General features: G+C 31.7%; 1 protein-coding gene across 1 annotated transcript in view; it reads right to left on the reverse strand.

Moving 5' to 3' along the window:
• LOC127847667 (E3 ubiquitin-protein ligase rnf213-alpha-like) overlaps window positions 1-20,000 on the reverse strand; it is a 130,799-nt gene that overhangs the window by 51,417 nt on the left and 59,382 nt on the right. Inside the window, exons 4-19 of the mRNA XM_052379716.1 lie at window positions 19,981-20,000; window positions 19,440-19,612; window positions 17,473-17,744; window positions 15,692-15,918; window positions 15,312-15,539; window positions 14,554-14,764; window positions 9,899-9,960; window positions 9,205-9,451; window positions 8,791-8,892; window positions 8,525-8,638; window positions 8,128-8,308; window positions 6,303-6,599; window positions 5,795-6,077; window positions 2,185-2,458; window positions 1,762-1,912; window positions 870-1,090 (exon numbers count right to left, since the gene is read on the reverse strand). The exon at window positions 19,981-20,000 is cut by the window's right edge and continues 124 nt beyond it. Coding sequence (XP_052235676.1) covers window positions 870-1,090; window positions 1,762-1,912; window positions 2,185-2,458; window positions 5,795-6,077; window positions 6,303-6,599; window positions 8,128-8,308; window positions 8,525-8,638; window positions 8,791-8,892; window positions 9,205-9,451; window positions 9,899-9,960; window positions 14,554-14,764; window positions 15,312-15,539; window positions 15,692-15,918; window positions 17,473-17,744; window positions 19,440-19,612; window positions 19,981-20,000 — 3,063 coding nt within the window. The remainder of the gene's footprint in view (window positions 1-869; window positions 1,091-1,761; window positions 1,913-2,184; window positions 2,459-5,794; window positions 6,078-6,302; window positions 6,600-8,127; window positions 8,309-8,524; window positions 8,639-8,790; window positions 8,893-9,204; window positions 9,452-9,898; window positions 9,961-14,553; window positions 14,765-15,311; window positions 15,540-15,691; window positions 15,919-17,472; window positions 17,745-19,439; window positions 19,613-19,980) is intronic.

Here is a 20,000-nt window from a genome sequence, read left to right on the forward strand (position 1 = left end):
AATGTGTTTAAATACTATACCAAACTATGCACCATACCTATGCAAAGTATGAACATGTTACTCGAGAAGAGTCTGTTGTTTAAGTCATCTTTTTTCAACATCTTCAAATTGAATAATTTTAATCTTTACACTCAGTAGAGAGAGCAGATGTGTTCCCATACATCTTTCTAATGAACAACAACGAAAACATACTTTAAAAAATGGTTATTATTTTAAATTTAAAGAAAAGTTGACATTTGTCTTTCAGCTGTAAACATATTTTTGTGAGTGATACCTAGTCTTACTTATATAGTCACCTTTAACATGAGCGTAGCTTTTCTTAAGGTCCAAACCAAGCATCAGATGCAACCGTATTAAGTGTGTTTATTTCATTTTGATGAACAATTAAATATCATATGTTTATCATTTACGTTCAAAACATTTCGAATATTGACGTTTTGCGTTCTTACACTTTGTGTTGGCGTTAACAAGCGACCGTTATTTATAACTTTTCGATTTAATTATTTCACTAGATAAACTGTTTCCTGCTGAGCTAGTTATCTATGCCTCCTTTCAGAGAGGATGGTATTTATTGCTTTGCAACTGTTTATCGGTCAGTCGGTAGTTGGGTCGGTCAGTTAAAGCACATTATTATAACAACTTGTTGATGTTTTTTTTGCATAATCGTAGATTGGGGGGATTAGAAAACGTATTTCGATTTCGGCTGATTTATAAATGTGGAGGATAAAGAATGATAAAAATCATGCAATTTTACGGGGCGGTAGGTTGCATGGTGTATACACATTTATTGGACTGTTTTAGAAAATTGTAGAACTCTAGAACATTGCATCAAAATAATGAGATTATAAATCAGATGAAACTATACGTACCAGTTGTTCAGGTAGTTTATTGTTTGTTTCAAGCTCTTCCCAAACAAGCCGACATTTGTCCAACAGCTGTTTAATATCAGAACTATTTTCCAGATCGAAAATAAGTGGGGAGTATCCCATCACAGATGAATATAAACATCGAACTTTAGCAATGTTTATTGGTTCTTCCCCTGCTGACATCATTGCTAAATCAACAAAAACTTTCAATTCCTGTTGTCCAGCTGGAAAAAAAATCGTGTAACAGTGTTCACTCAAACGGACATCGAACAAAGTCTAAATTCCGACGATTAGTCCCAAAAATAAATGCCAAAAAGTTCACTGAAATGTTTGCTAATTTTACCATTTAATCGTTATATCAATATAATAACCTTTTAAAAAATGCTCTTCAATAATAAATTTACTTCATTTCATATATAAATAGTATGCAGGCGTTAGTTTGTACTTCTCGAACATTTCATTTATTTTTTTCTTTACCACTACTACTTATTTTCAAAGCCCGCTAGGTGAGTCCTTGAGACATAGTTTCAACATTTAAAAAATAAAGTAAACACTATTATGTAGCAACAATTAATAAATACGTGTGTTTAAAATATAATTTTATTTTCAACATTGTAATATTGAATTAGCCGTCGATATGAAACTTTAGGCCATTATGTTAGATAGTAGATTGCTTTAATTATACGAACTAATTGAGTAGGAACTTACATCTAATCTTGTTCTTACTTCGTTTCCACAAACTTAATTAAAGAAAATACTAAACCAGCAAAGTAACAAGGATTATTAAGCAATGTACTGCTTCGATAATGTATAACCTTCACTGAATGCTATTAAAACATTGAACAGCGTATGATGTACGGTTTTCAGTCAAATTGAAAGCACGAATACAACTTACCTATTGATTTCTTGATCCATTTGATAAGTCGTTTAGAACGCACAAATGCATCAATACAATTGGCTTTAGAAGCAGTTATCTCTTTTAAGATACCGCAAGTAGCTACAATGCCTTCATCAAACTCGTTCATTTTAAATTCTCTCTCAGTATGCTTGAAAACGTAAGAAAAGTGATGCTTATAATTTCCTAAATAATCTTGCTTTGTTATATTGCTCTTATTGCATATTTTGTATACTTGAGTTAAATAAACGATGTGTTCTTTTCTGATAAAAATAAAAATAATATAACAAAATACAAATTATATTAATTAGATAAATATTAATTGAATACTGTACCAACTAAATAATATTTGCAAAGAGTGATTTAATATTAAAAATATTTTAGAAGAGACAGACATTTCAAATAAGAAACAGGCTTAATTACAGAAGCAATTGTCTTCATCGCCTCAAAGTCACCCTCAAGTTTGTATTGAGCTTGTAATGCTAAAATAGCCTCTGCTCCATGTACGCATGCCGTCAGGCGAGTATATTCCCTCAATTGTCTAACTCTAGTTGTTGCAATATGTTCCGTTATGTTGAAAAGAGTAATTTCATCAATTAGTTGTTGGTCATTGTCGTAACTTATTGATCCAAACATCTCAACAAATTCATTAAATGATAAATTTCCTTGTTTGAGCTGTTCACCAAATGACCGCCATCTACAATATATATTTTTCATTCATTAACATAGTAATGCACACTATTACATATTTAAATAATTTTTCACTTTAATGGGTAATATAGAAATAAGCGTTAGTGTAATTAAGCAGATATAGGGGTGAGTTGGAGCGCTTTCGGCGCCCAACCCTCTCCCCTTAAAAATTCTTGGTCAAACATACATACGTATATACAAATGAAATAGGTTAACAAATTTCTGTATTCTGCAATAAATACTATTTTATCATTCACATTATTTTGGCAATACTATATAATAAAAGAATATTAATAATATATTTAATATATTTAAACACCTCAACGGATATGATCACAATTAGTTTCAATCCACCAGAAGTTTCATGCGATGAACCTGGCTTCACCTTCTTTTAAAATTCCGGGAAATACATTTGGAGACTTTTCTAACGTAACACTTTTCAAACTTGAATATCACAGTAATGAGTTAAGATTTTTATTTAAAATTTCACATGTTATCATTTTGCTATAATCTGTGCATGATAACGATACAATCATTCATTCGTGACAGGCGCTTTTGCACGTGGTGTAGGTGTGGTTTCATCTGTTTGCACGTGAATATAGTGAAACGCGATATGATGCTAATTTTATTTCATTTTTTTTTTTCATTTAAGGTAGGTTGATACACCAGGAAAACATAAAATTAATTTAAAAATCAATATGTCTCTTATAAAGTTTCCGGGGCGCAACAGCGCAATCGGCATGTTGCAGGCTACCTTCTCCATTTGCTGAAGCATCCGATCGTCACGGATGAATGAGTTCATCGTTTACTTGTACATATTGTAGTAAAATGATCACATGTACAATTTTAAATAAAAATATTTACTCATAACTGAGAGATTTAAGCTTGAAAAATGCTGCGTTCGAAAAGTCATCAAGCGTAGTACAGCGCGCTATATAATTCGAATTAAATTTCAATTTCATCATTCTAGGTGGGTTTTTACACCAGGAAAGCATAACATTAATTGGAACAACAACATGGCTTTTATGAGCGCAATGTAACAAGCCGGTCGGTCATTAAGACGTGTAAGTTTATGCGTTTTACGTTTCACATTATTATTTTACGATTTGAGAATGTTACTTTCTCGATAATTTTTTGTTTTTTGCTATGTTCGATATTTTATTGCTGATCAATTTCAATTATTTTTATTTAGATTATTAGATATGTGTTGAATAAGTCTGCGTCCAAATTTCAAGAAAATCCGTTCAAAAATAAAGGAGCTATATTGATTTGAATCTGTATTGCGTTAGAAAATTCTCCAAGTGTTTATATATACAAATCAATCAAAAATTGGAATGATTTGCTAATGTTGTTATAAAACCAAATGGAACAAGATCTCCGCGGTCGGAGACATATGCCACCCCCCCCCCCCAAAAAAAAAAACAACAACAACACAACAACAGGGCTTTGAACTAGTGACCATAATTTCAATAGGGTTCATCTACATCCTGACCAAGGCCAATGCACATGTGACGTATCAAGCCCATTGGTCTATTCGTTGACGTGTTATTGATAGCAAACGATTTTCACACTCATTTTTATATTGCCCTTGACCTTTGACCTAGTGATCCCAGTTAAAATAGGGACCATCTACTTTCCAAGGCCAATGCACATGGGAAGTAGTAAGCCAATCGGTCAATTCGTTGACGAGTTATTGGTTGGAAACGATTTTCACATTTATTGTTACATTGAACTTGACCTTTGACCTAGTGACCCAAATTGCAATAGGGGTATCAACTTTCCAAGGCCAAAGCACATGGGAAGTATAGAGCCAATCGGTCAATTCGTTGATGAGATAGTGATCGGAAATGATTTTCATACTTATAGTGACAATAACCTTTTACCTAGTGACCCCAATTTTAAGAGGGGTCATATACTGTCCAATGCCAAGTCAAATGTTAAGTATCAAGCCAATCGGTCAAATCGTTGACGAGCTATTAATAGGAAAGGAACTGGTCTACCGATAGACCGACCGACCGATCGACAGACCGACCGACATCCAGCAACACAATATACTTCTAAAAAAGGGGGCATTATAATATACTGATTGTTTTCCGCTCGCTTGAATCAATAAAAGTATTCTCTATAATAATTGTATATACTGGTATATACTTTATTTTAGCAAAACATACTATATATTTAAAGAATAGAACACCTCAACGGATATGATCAAAATTAGTATCAATACAACAGAGGTTCCATGGTTTGCATCCGGCTGCCCCTTTTTTTAATGCTATAATAGATCATTTCGATGATCATTAAACAGAACGTCGTTTTTTTTCTTCTTTTTTTGCGACACATTGATATATTTCATATGTCACTCAAAGATGACATATTACACTTCCACATGCACTGTTATGAAATGTTTTGCTGTTTTGATAAACAGCAGTTATGAATACTATTTTACTACTTTATTGTGTTTCAATTTTAGTTTTTTAATATACAACTTTATTTTAATTAGTTACGATTCCCTTTAATATACCCACAACATATCAATTGCTATGAATGTATTGAGTTAAACCATAGGTAATGACTCAATATGTTTGTTAAGTGTCATTTTCCTAAATTTGCTATCATTAACTGGTGTAAAAAAAGAACTCAATTAGTGAACAAATTATTGAAGAATTTATCATATTCCTGTTTACTTAAAAATAAACCGCAGCAACCACATTATTGGTCTGACCAATACCCAAATTCACCATATTGCCATAAATATATATACTGATGTAAACCAACCTACTGTTTCACTTTTCAGTTATTGCAGAATCAAAAGTTTAGTTTTAAAAGTATGTACCCTGATGAACCAAATATTGGTCGAAAGAAAAAAATGTCTTATAACGTGCTTATTTCCCATATTGTCCTTTAATGCACACACTGAGTTTCATTTACCTTTCTATAGTACTTTTTGAACTATCTTATGATCTAGATTTTAGTTAACACTTATTTCTATAACCATAGCAACCAAAAGTTGTGTTTGCCGACAAAAACAGAAATTACTTGCATAGTCCCAATATTTTACAATTTTTACAATGACTATTAATTACTTTTAGTTATCAACGGTTCAAGAACGTGACGGACGGACGCACGCATGCAATGGAATAATGCCTTTCGGCGATGTATACTAAAGGTGGCATACACCTTAACACCCCGAACCATATCCGATTCTACTTTGATCTTTACACATACATCTCAATGAGTTAGTTTTGAATTTGTGGGGAAACTTTAGTTTCAATAACATTGTTAAAAACTATGTTCTACTTTAATTGACACTTTAAAAACATGCGTACAATTTTATACAAATTACCTCTTTTCTACATCGATCCATACTTCGTTCACAGCATCATTTACTGTAAGGCAGTTATTTCCCACGCGCGAACAAGTACAACGCCACAATTTCTTAAATACGTAACTTTTGTTGAGATGTTCGAGCGTTGGCAAAATATAAACTATATCCTTCCAAGTATCAAATGCTGCCACATGTACTTCCTTTGTGTCCGTACCCGATGTTATGCAAATGGCGTCAAGGTTTTGAAGGTCAAGACCGTCCGTTTGTAACCGCAATATTTCGTCGATTGCAGAAGTATCAACTGAAATAATTATGGGGTGTGCAGTATTTATATTTGCTGTTTGTTAAATAATTATCTACATCTTATATTCAGGTTGTTTGGAAGCTAAAGTTGTTATGTAAATGCACACACGTTTAAATACATTGTTAACATATTTTATTCTCCGGTATAAAAGCGGAGGTGTAACAGCGTTTTGAATAAATATTACTATAAAACATGTATTTGATTATAACACAATTTGATTACCTTTTATGTGTTGACATAAGTTAACGAAAATTGTCATTTGTCGTGCTTGTTTTTCGAATAACTGAAGGGCACACATGATATTCCTTATCTTCGTCTTGATATGATTTTCTAGCCCGAGCATCTTTGGTTCAATCATTCTTATTAGGTTCTCAAATTCGTCGGCATTTTTAGAAATCGTTGTCAGAACACCAATTTGAATATTTCCTTTTTCTATTGTGTACCATATGGCTTGCAACCATTTGATCAAATTGTTCAGTTTGGGATGTAAGTCGTCATCCAAAAGCAAACTCATTGTTTCTGGAGTTTAACAACAAAGTTAACTACATGAATCAAACAAATATAAACATATTATTCCCCCCCCTGAGGGGAAGCGGGAATGTTAATACTGTACTTTGGACCGAAAATGATTATAAATCTCGCGAATTTTACCTGTCCCATGAAATAAACTCTGTTGTAACTTAAGATCATATTAATATTGACCAACAACGATTTCTTTTTCTAAATATACCTTTGGCGGCCATTTTAAACAAATGAGCGGAACCATTTTATCATCATCGATAAACGAACGCCTCATATACATGTTTTTGAAAATATTACGAGAATCGAACATGACGAAAACAATTAAGCTATATCAGGAAACCTAACGATCACTTTGGTGATTGCAATTGTTTACGTACATTCTAACGTTCACCTAAATATGACTTTTTGAAGTACAAAATGGAAAACTTGATCAATAATATTGCACACTGTTCCCGAAGAATTACGTTTAATCTCAGTTGAATGTTTGTTGGAGTAACAGAAATATGTACTTGTTGCATGCAAACTGTACCCAGAATGTAAACAAGGATGCAAACCTTAACCTTACTTTTCCAAGAACGAAATGGAAGCATTATTCATCTACAACTCGGGTAACATTAACAGGCATTGGCTATAGCTATTAATAAAGACCTAAAACACACATGTGTAGTTAACCTCAATTTTTAAGTACGAATTTGACATAATTCTGTAAAATATCTGGTCAAAAAGATTGGCCTTGGTCAGTGACCTTCCATGATGATGTTGTAGATACGTGTTAAGATTCAAATGAATGTTTGTTGTGGTTATATAAAATGTAATTGTTACATGCACGCCAGAAAACCAATATTTCATCTTTCTCGCAAACCAAATCCTGACCTTAAAACAGTTTGATATAATTCTGCTTCAAAGCCCCTGACAGTTATATGTATGTGTCAGTGACATTGTATAAAAACTAAAAAAAAAACATATGTTAAGTTTTATTTCACGAACATTCTGAATTTAACAGGGTTATTATTCTGCTTACTTGCAGGTCAAAGTTATGGCACAAGTTAAGTGACCTCACTTAATGACCGCAAACACGTATGTAACGTTTAAAGTGAATATAAGGACTAGGAACCGTTTTATAAAGATTTCGAAGTTAATCTTAACCAGAGCATTTCGAAAGCGCATATAATGGGCGTGTAGTATAGTTAGGACTATTTGGAGACAAGCGAGATAAAAATGGCTATATTTTCAAACTCAGTAAAAGTTTGTTGATCGAAGACATCTTTAGGACGCACGCACGTATACGTGAGACAAAGCGAACTAGCATACGCTTGCCGGCTTTTGCCAATTAGAGCTTAGAGAAATGTCTTAGGCATCAGACTTTAAAGAAGACTTAAATCCAATGAATCTATTTATGTACATTTCATTACATCTGTTCTATAGTGACTAGGTTTTATTGCATGATTGTTTTTTGTTGTATTAATACTTTCACAAAATGCAAACAAACTAACAATTATTTATCGAAAAAAGGTGTTGTACGTACCTGTATTTGCTATCAATAATCGCAATGGATTCCATTTCAATAATGAGTCCAACCTGATATTGTTTGATGAAACACTGTCATTCCATACCTTGTTGAATAATCCAGAAATTAATCTGCGTAGATTATTTTGTTCTGTTGTACGCATTGCAGTGTAATTCAAGTGTGCCCACTCTATTATGACCTAAGATATTTATCGAAAGGACTGTTCATACAACAATCTGATTGAACACTCGAACATACTCAAGTATTATACAGAGGGTATTGCAATTGAGTATTATGTACTTTTATATGTAAGTAGCTCGTCATTTTATTTGTTAATGTGCACATGTATCTCCGTTTACCTAGTTGTATAATATTAAAAACTTGAACAAATTGTTATAGTCAAATAAAACTTTACCTCACTTGCCAAAGTAAAAAGGCAGTCTTGAAGGCTTTTTTTATAGCCACCAACCTCTTTGCAGTACATTGTTATGAAAGCAGAATGAAACGTGACTGAGTCCTTAGCTCGGATCTTGAATAAAAAACATACACGCTATATAATAAATAAGTACATAATATAACACGCACTTAGTCGACCATTGTATAAAAACAGGACACTTTTATATTCAGATTTGGGGACAAGCAAACTTCATATATATATAAATATATATATATATATATTACCATGTCGCTTATCTTCTTCTGTATGGTAGTGCTAATTTTTCCATTCCAATAATCACACATTTTATTCTCCTGATCTGATTCAATAATAGCTTTGTTCCACAACTGCATTAAAAGAATTGCATAATTAATTTAAACTCCGTTATTTAATATATCCTTATCGATTGCAACTATTTTAACCTCAAATACAATAAACAAAAGTCATTAAACGGCGAATACACTAAATCAACGTAAAAAGGAAATGTTAAGAATACTATCTGAAAACTAAATTATTTTTAAAATGCATATGACATAAAGAACAGCAATATGTAAATAATTCTTAACAATAGTTTAGAGATTCAACACACCGTTTCGCATTCACTTCTTCTCTTTAACTTTTTAGTATACCTCGAAGATTGCAGAAGCATAATGCATTACCTTAAAAGTTGTAGAAATGTCTCCTGAAAGGTTATTCAACCAGTTTATAATATTCGATGTAGTCGAATTTAATCTAACGGTGGCAGCTTTAACTTTTTCTTCATTAGTTTCATAAACCAAAGTACAAGATATATTGCTTATCAAACATATATGTCCCCAGGTAACTATTTCATCTCCAGTACTTATTCCAAGAATGTCTACAACCTTTGCGCTGAATATTGCGGTCATCTCCCAACTTTCTGCACACCTATAATTTATAAAAACAGGAGTAACACATGTTGAATTGTTTTGCTGTATTATACTTTAGGATTACAATTTAACCATAAATGCACTACCATAAAAAAACAAATGAATATAATTAGGCTATGTGAATGGCCATGAAGCCAAATGTGATCCTAACTATTGACATAATAAATAGTGGTTCTTTGTTAAGATAACAATAATAGTTATCCGGACAGAACTACACGTCCAAACTTCATTATTATGGTAGTGTCAATAGTTGGAGAGCGCTAAATTTATTGTAAAACCATGAGATCGAGAAAGACATCACTAGTTACCATGACTGATAAATCAAAATGCAATAGTACATAATATAAAATTCTATTTTAGTTTTTGTTCAAATTCTATGTGTAAACAGCAAACGAAAAACAAACAATTTATCATACGATACCTCAGTCGCAAAAAGGAAACTTACATTTTGGTGTGTTTTTCTGGCCTTGGTAAACGATCAAGAAGCATCAAACCCCCATCACCGACCTAAAATATACTTAGACGATAGGTCATAACCAAAACATATTAAAAAATAAAGTGTTGTCTAACAATTGTTTCGAACACGATAGCCAATAAAGAACCTGTTTACTCGCGATTTTAAGACGTTCGGAATATATCAAAATGCGATACACTGCTAGACTAAACTTGGTAAACTTGTTACCCTTTTATTTAGCTGATACCATGTTTTTGTATAAGAAACAATATTTTTTACTCTGTCCACATCAGAAGCCACCCATAGTTCAAGTCGTTATTGGATGAAGACAACATTTGATTTCCAGTTACAATTATATATTGATCTCATCCACTTTACATTCAAGCCCAAGCGGTATCATTTATACCACGGTAGATATATCCATGTTAGGAGTTTCAATAAACATTATTTTATTTGTTTAACCAGACATAGAGCGGAATCCGTTTTTCTTTTATTAGTACATTTAAGTGACTCTGCAACATTTCTTCATGAATAACAATATTGGGTCGTTCTGTTGATATGTTATTGTGTCTAATGTCACTTTATCGCAAGGGTATACTACGTCTGAAACAATTCCCCTGTTATCTTAAATAACATTTATTATTTTTCGATTATATTTTTTTCAACTAAACGAATCGGAAGTCCTTTAAAATACAGATTATATAAAGATTATTTATCACAGCGTTCTCGTTTTATATATAGTTTGATATCATAATAAGTATACATAATATTCCTAATTGTTAAATGTCAAACTTCATCATGCCTCATGTAATGCTTGTTTGTCAGTGTCAAAGTCGAATACATTTACATTTTCTTCTGCAATTTGTTATACACCCCTCCCTTCTCCGCATATATTGAAGACTGAATACGCTTGATATTTATTTTTTCCTAGGGCACATCTTGAGAACTAATAGATTCATCAAATTAAAACTTAAATGGAAGGTCGATCTTATTTAGGTTTTGCAGCGCAGAAGAATCACACCTCTTCACCTCATATTGAGGAGTCATTGCACTTTAGTTGTTTCTTGAAATTTTGTTTAGAGCATTTGTTAAAAATTAAATGTGGTATTAACCTGAAATTTTAAACGTAGGTTAATCCCATGTTGTGGATATAGCATGTTTACGAGTCATACCTCTTGCTTCCATATTTTCAATGCCATTGTGCTTTGTTGATGTAAAACATTGCAATATTGTCCGTGGAAAATATTGCAAATTATAGTTTCTACTACATGGTATAACTTCAGGTAAATGTATCTCAGTGTACACGAATCATAACTCCATTTGCCATAACTCATTTCAGGAGCGATTCGATACGTTTTATTATAAATTTATAAGAAAAAGCATTAAGCTTTTTCTTAAGAACAAGTATAATAAGGCTTCTGCTAAGCTGTAGCAGAGAATACTAGGTGTATATATATACCTTAACGCTTTGCTAACTTAGAGTAAAATCAGGAAACATGAACAGTGCAAATGATTATAAATATATACATGTATCACATTTAAGAACTACCTTAGTTTTATGCATTTTGCTTTAGTTCATTTTACTAACTTAAGTCGCAGGAATACATGTAGTGACTTAAAACAACAGCTTTATAGAAAATTGGCTCCCAAGCTTACATTAAGAGTAATATTAAAACCATGTTAAGATATTGATCATTAACCTGTAAAGCTTAACATCAATATAGTTAATGTGGTATAAAATACAATGATTACATTATCTAACCATTTCATTTGCATTTTAATATGCAACGAAATTTAAAATTTATTAAAATGTATCCTTTATGCATGCATATATATTGCATCAGTATTCCAAATTACACGTTGATGTTACAAATTCTTGCATATTAATTATTAAATTAATTGTGTTTGACATGTATGTAATAACTGTTAATGACAATTAATATAGTTTTAACTGCTTACTTTGAATTAAACAATATCCAATCGTCTATTTTTATTTACATATTTGTAAATTACTGATCAATTTAAAAATGTTATAACATAGTGAACATTTGAGTACTTTAGTAATACAGTTAATTGTTAAGTTAATGAAGAAGTAAATGCTTTGTTACATTTAAGTATTAAGGATTGGTCAATGCCTTGTTGCACATAAAAACTTACACTTGCTTTTTACAATCGTATTTTTCAGTTCTACACGTAACTTAATTAGGAGCAAGGGATACGATTTCTGGTATATTCTATTTAACCACCAGCATTGTTTTCGCAAATCTCGTAAATTACGGAGTCTACTGAAGTGTTTTAATTCGTTCCCCGATATATTGATCGTTTAAAGAAATTTGCTCTCGACTGGTCCAGAGTTTCAAACTTCGTACTTGTTATTGCTAATGGACAAAGGCGATTAGAAAAAATACATGTTTACAATTACTCTTGAATTATTTAATGTTTCATTGGTGTGTTGTATAATAAATTTGAAGTGCTAAAACAAATAAGTTCGTTTGATACAAGAGTAATTTGCCTCTTGAAAAATAGCCAATTGAATAAGAAAATAAAGAGTGTATATTCTGAATAGATTGGGTTAAACACCTCATAGACACAATTTCTTGCTTGAAGTATACTTATTGAATTGTATTTTGATTCTATTATTGAATATAAGCAAATAAAATTTGATTATGAAATGCATTTGTCATTTGCACAACGAATTTAATACATACGCGATTATAACCTATTTATACAAAGGAAACAGTCATTTACATGAATCTTTAATTTGCTTAGATTACCTTTCATATTTCTAACCAATCTATGTTATAATACCATTAGTGCTTGAAGCAGTTAGATGATGTGGAAACATGTGTTATGTTAGAGATTCAGTAATGATGACGGCCGTACTTATCACACTGCTGTAAACTAAATTCATAATAAATATTCATTATATGATACAATTCATTTAGCAAAATAGTGAAACATGTATTATAGTTGCTTTAACAGAAAGCAAACATTAGAACACCTACTTGATGTAATTCATCAAAAACCATAATTAATTAATTTATGAAACACATAAAGTGTTCAACACAAAATACTCCTACACATTTTGTTATATTAGTTTTCCGATACGAATGCCTAAATAGAAATATATGTAAAGTGAGTTACTTTTTGTTCTGCAGTCTTCAAATTTGCATATATATGAATTTAGAAAATAATACACACATTTGCAAACAAATACAGTCATTATTGCACAATATATACTGCGATTAACATATTTGGTGTATAGCTTTTGTTTATTCAAAAATCTTAGTAGATTAATTTATTGTGTTGTTTTTCATATAGCCGACAACAGAGGGGTATACCTCGTATTTATCAGGGACTCAACAGATAACTCTTGCTGATTTGCCACTGAACTCGCCCATTGAGCAGAAAACATTTATAACATTTTATTATTCAAGCGCATTGACCCAATCTAAATGCATTGCCAGGCTCGGACTTTTATTAAGTATCTAATTATATTATTCGAATTTTAACTAAGTACTTGAGCGACAACCCTTTATCTATATAAGCAAGTATTTGAACTCGAACATACCGCACCGACTCTATGTAACAGAGTTACCAACCCGTCTCACTGATTCATTTAAATGAAGATGATACATTTATTATTGCTAAAAATATTAATGTAAAGTATAACTCACACATAATGAGGATCGAATATTTTCGACCATTGTAAACAATTTAAAGTAAAATTTCGGAGCAATGACCTCAAGGACTAGGGGTATTCAGAATTGCACGTGTCCGTCAGTCTATATTTTTTTACGTACGCGCATACGTCTCGATTCTTGTGTATCACATTATCTACGAGATCGACCATTTTTACAGTTAAATAATCTTCATTTGAATATGATCGTAAATAAAGGAATTTTTGCTAACACGACTTATAGACTTATGGCCCTTTGTCGGTTTGTGCACTATATAATTCATAGTATTACAATGTTTGTTATCGAATCCGCTTATACTACTGGTTGAATCTCGCTCAAACTTAATGTGTAGAAAGGAATAGTGACTGCGACAAGTTTTAGATGGATTATGACACTTTTGAGTTTTGTCAACTGTAGAATAAATTGATTGTCTGTGTCAAATTATGTGTTTTGGATGCATCAGTGTCTGTTACACATTCTAGTTTTAGTTTTACTAATTGGAAAAAATCTTGCCAAGCATTGAAATAGATTTGGTTTAAAACTCGACCTCATTTAATGGCAATAAAAAATAGATATACAAGAACTTCGTAAGGACTTGGGTCGATAAGAAAATTCATGTTCATTTGAAAAATTGATTCTTTGAAAACAAATGCTAATACATCAGTTGTATATAGTGCATACCGATAAGATATTCACAGTTATTGTTTAATCCCATACAAGCTTCCTCGTGAAGTTATTATAATGAATTCAGAACGAATTATAAAGATTTTATAGCAATTAACATTTCTATATTATATTTTTTAAATTTTAGTTGAAACAGGAAAGAAAATATTGAACTTTTTCAGAAAAAGTTTAAGAAACACCTTACATCAGAATAGCTTGCCTTAATTAACTGTTTGACAAGCATGACTTAGTCTATAGGGACATTTATGATACTTAAATCACTTATATTTGTACAAAACTTACCTGTTTTAATATTTGAAGAACTTCTAATTTACTGTTTTGTGAAGTTTTTATCCAGTAAATAACAGCAGCACAGCAAACTTCAGGAGGAAAAATCTCCATTTCAAAAATCGCCCCCAGTTCCGTGCACTTTAATGCGGCAACCACGCTTCTTGGAAGATAAATGTCAACCTTGAACAGCTTCTCCAAATATTTTAATACTTCGGTGATAGGACTGTAGATAGTGAAAGCAAATTATATACATATATTTATATAAACATTGTATAGCTATTTTGAATACAGCTGTAACACTGAAACAACCACAATATACAATGACAATCTTATTTTTGTATTTGCATGTTACTCACATCACTTAATTCATTAACCCTTCTTATTTGTTGTATTGCTTAGCTGGTTTACTAGTTAAAAGGAATATGAGAAAAGGAAGAATATTTACTAGATAAGTGGACGGGCCTGGAATCGAACCCACGATCTTCGTGTTTGTAATTCAACGTTTTAAAAAGTGCACAGTAATGGTTATGAAAATTTAACATTATCTTATATCTAAAATTAACAACTTGAACGTAACCTCGAGAAGAACGCGTCAAAGACGCTTATGTTTATGAAGTTTCATATTAAATGGTCATTTCAGTATTGACATTATGCATGCAATTGTCCAAAGTCATTTTAAAGTTGTCAAGTTGATGTTCGTATGTAAAAATATAACTATATATTTGATACATAAAGTTACGATGAAATGTTATATGCTATATATTAATTACATTTTCCAATCCGCATTGTTTCTTCTAAATGAGGCCACAAGATCTTTGATTTCGACGATACCCCACCAGAAAGGCTCCTTTTCATTGTGTCGAAGATCGACTTGCACTTTCTCGAAAGGTCGGCACACATTGGATATAAAGTGCAAAATCGGTAAACAAAACATCCAAGATGGATCTTTTTGTTCTTTGTTGTAATTCATAAATCTAAGAAGTGCTTTTCTGAAATCCCTGACAATGATAAGCATAATATATCAACATATTTATAACTCTGAACTTTCAAATTACTATCCACCTAAATGCGATAAATGGAGTGTCAATCAACAAAGACGGGCAACCAACATAACTTGAGCTTAAAGGTTTAAAAAAAAACATTGTCTTACTGATGTTGATACAGCTGAGTGATGTCATTTACGCTTGAGCATATGCTTTGTTCGGTGGACAATGTCATGATGAAACATCTGCATATTTTCTGCCAATTATCTAAAGGCAGCCTGAAGCCAATTTTGTCGCAAGCAATCACAATACTCATTGCCATTATACTTTTTTCTGCATCAGTTTTTAAGGCCCATAAATTGTCAATCGCTGGGTCTATCAAAGCGGAACCAATCTGTAAAACAAGACAAACAGGCGGTACATTACAGTAATCAATTCGAAAAGAACACACACATTTAACATTGGATTGAAATAAGAACTCAAGATGTATAGAAACACATTGTCATTGGTTAAAAAGTGCAACACGCGATGATTTACTATCGATTGGAAATAGGCCCTCACGTAATATTGAACACTTTTATTCTTTTTAAGCGAAATCGCGATCGTGGGAAGTTGTATGCGTATGATACGATATTAATAGTCACTATTTTATTATATTTACGAACAAAAATGATACGACAGAATACTTTAATAATGTTTACTTGATTTTACACTGCTGGTTCGCCCATTTGAATATAAAATAATATTGCGGCAGTCTAAATAGTATCAAATCGGGAACTAATAGAAAATATGCTTTTCAAGAGAGTTGAATATATTTCCCTTTACTCAAAGTTTTTGACAGTTCTAACGTTAGACGCTTCTGTAAAACAATACAGCTAAAACATGAAAAAATTGTATAAATATAAAAATAATAAATATAATAATAATAACGATAATTACGACAATAATAATAATAATTATTATTATTATTATTATTGTTTTTATTATTATTATTATTATTATTATTAGTAGTAGTAGTAGTAGTAGTAGTAGTAGTAGTAGTAGTAGTAGTAGTAGTAGTAGTAGTAGTAGTAGTAGTAGTAGTAATATTATTATGTTGGTATGCTAATAATATTAAAAACTAAATATACAAAAAGAATAAGATTTTGTATGAAAGCATACTGACATTGATTAAAAATTGGAAACTGACCATGAATATTTCATAAATTATTTTGTATCTTTTACCAATCAACGTACTTGCTTGATACCGAATTGAGCGAATTCAAAAACTTAGTTTAATACCACCTTTTCAATATATATTAAGATTTTATCTTTTAGTTATCAACAACTAAAAGAAGATACCAGCACATGTATATATTTGCATTTCTAACGAAAAATTACTGATACAAGTGGAACTCTGATTTTATTAAGATATTTTTCTCCCAATTTTGATATGCATTACACACTGAACATATTTGACTCATGAGTTCATTGATTTGTTTAGACGGGCTTTTATTGCTTTTGTAATTATTTTAACAAATCTCTTCAATCCAATTATTTCTTCATGTGTAGCATTTAGTATAGGCATTACATTGTCTGCTGGCCTAGTTTTAATTGATAGTATGAACCCGGCTGAAAAAATTAAGCATTCGAGAAATCGCCGGAGGAGTGTTAAAATCGTCGTTAGTCATCAAACGCGGCTGATTAGTTATTTGTTTGCAAATAAAACACAAAAATTGCATTTATTCCTACAAATAATCTAAGAACGAATCAATTTGCTTGAAAAATACAACATAACTCAAACCAGTTCAACGTTTGCTGAAGGGATGACACTACTACAGTTTTCTGTAACGAATAAGTAATGTGAAACATGCCTCTACACTAGTAACTCAACTTTCCATTAACATTAATACATTGCATCTTGTAGAATAAGATAAAAGAAAATATGTGCTGTGTAAAAGAAGGTTACCTCTTGTACGAAATCATCGTTTGAGAAAAATACTTTGTTCACGTATATTCGCTGAAGACATGTGACAAGCGCTTCAAGATTTTCCAGACACTCATCGAACGTATCGGTTGGCATTTTATCGGTCGTGATCTGTTTGAACCATACAGGGCAATATAATTTGGCATACGATTTTACTTTTTCTTTCAAGTTCTGATAACCGTAAAGATATGTTTTGATACCCTTCATAACTCCCTTGTCGGCTGCTAGTATTCCATCGAATTGATTCCAGGTATCTGTAATATGCAAAATACATTGCATTCTGTTAATCTATTTGAAAAATAAACTCTATGTTAATTTCTTTTTATGATCATATATAAGTCAAGCATCGGTGTGGAAACAAATTTAAAACTAGAGATTTGACAGTGTGTAAGAATATAATCATGTTATAGTTTCAAAACTATGTAGTGCTAATACAAATGATAAAATTGATTCTTTTTTTAATTATCAATGAATATGGATGTTTATGCCCACGTTTAAAGTACATATGGATTTGCCCATTTCCGTCTGTCATTCCGTTCGTCCGTGGATTGTTTGTGTGTAGAAAGTAACTCAAAAAATATTTATTTCTGCTAAAGCGATATTTTACTCCGGCTGGCTCGATGCAACCGATTTTTTTGCCTTTTTTGTAATGGATACGTCATTTTTACATGTGTCGCTCGTAACTCAAATAGTAGTAATGCCAGTGGAATGCAACGAAACAAACATATTAACAAGCATGTAAATAAGCGCAGCTCCTTTTCTTTGGTCTTTGATCATTCGACGTAATTAAAGTAATTACTCTTTCTTATCAAAATGAAAAAGTTTACCTTGAGACGCAATTACGTTTTTTAATATAAAATTATAAGTTTAAATGGGATCGCTCGTAGTTGAGGTAAAATGCTCCTACAATTATTTATTTTTACGAACATAGTAATAAGTATGCAAGTAAGCATTGAAAATAGGTAGAACATGCATACATTTTGGCAAGCAATATAACAGGAAACAAACTACCACGTATTCATCAATGAACAGCATTTCATAAGATATTCGGTCGGCGCCCGATTTCCGACCAACAACAACTGTATTTGCAGCTTTTCTCGATAAGTACTAATTAATTAACACAAGAATAAACAACTCGCGGTCAGAAATCATTGGGGGACTGGGTATTTAAAGGAGCCTTTTCACATATTTTGGCATTTTTTTTAACTTATTCATTAAATTCTTTATATTGATAAATGTAAACATTTGATCGTAAAAGCTCCAGTAAAAAATCAAGAAAAAAATTAAAAAAAGGAAAAGAACATTGCCCGGAGCAGGTTTCGAACCAGTGACCCCTGGAGTCCTGCCAGAGTCCTGAAGTAAAAACGCTTTAGCCTACTGAGCTATTCCGCCGAGTACACATTCTTGACTTATTTTATACCTTATATAAGCAATCTTCGTAGTTTCACAAAATTTAACGACAAAAACAGAACTCTCCAAATTATTCAATCGTTTCGCGTTGCAACGCTTTATAATTTTTAGGTTTTAAAATCGTCAAAAGATGCATATAATGGCTATATTAGAGCATGGTTAATGTTCAGTATTACTGTTTCCTCACAAATATCATAACTAAAACGAAAACTTGCGAATCTGAAACAACTTTTTTCAATTTTGTCAATTTACCAAAGCGTGAAAAGATCCCTTTAACAGAACGATTGGTCGTACACAATGAATTTGAATATGTAGTTGTGTCATGATTCGTATGTTCGATCCGTTTCGCAATAATTAATATGGCATTCATTTTATCGATAATTTTTAGCTCGAAAAATTAATGGACTTGCTACCGTTGAATAAAGTCGAAAACAGCCGTTAATTTAAATTAACAGTGCTTGTGAGATTTTTTGAGGTAAGGCGTACCAATACGTTTCTTCATAAATATTAAGAAAACGTTGACACTCGTGCATACATACATGTGTTTTCCCGGGAGAGCGAAGAAACAACTAGAGTTCTGTTAGAATGAGGCACAACATCATATTTGTCCTTTTCTTCTGACAATATATAATAATTGTATTCGACATTCTCAGCTAGTATATGTCGGTCGACATCGAGCGTGTAGCTGTATTTTACATAGGTTTTATGATGACTGAAACATAATTGTATAAAAAGACATTGAGCAAGCGATAGATGAAAATTGTATATTTAAAAATGAGTCGCATAGTTCAGTGTTTTAATTCAATGAATTTAATGAAATACATATTGATTGAACCGAAACAATGTTAGTAATATGAGACAAAATCAGTCGCAAGCGAGATCACTCTACAAAATAAATCTAGAAACCATAGTTAAATAAATATGTAACTATGAAATCATCATGTATGCTTGCAAGCATTTCTGACCTATATGTCTTCTATAAGCCGTTAGGTGATCGCATGTGTTTAAATAGAGGTAAATACCAAGTAACATACTTAAACATAATTGATATTTGTTGTATTTATCGAAGTAAACATGTACCTTTCTTTGCACGCAATATG

Source organism: Dreissena polymorpha, chromosome 10, assembly GCF_020536995.1.
Source record: "Dreissena polymorpha isolate Duluth1 chromosome 10, UMN_Dpol_1.0, whole genome shotgun sequence".
Classification (NCBI taxonomy): Eukaryota; Metazoa; Mollusca; class Bivalvia; order Myida; family Dreissenidae; genus Dreissena; species Dreissena polymorpha.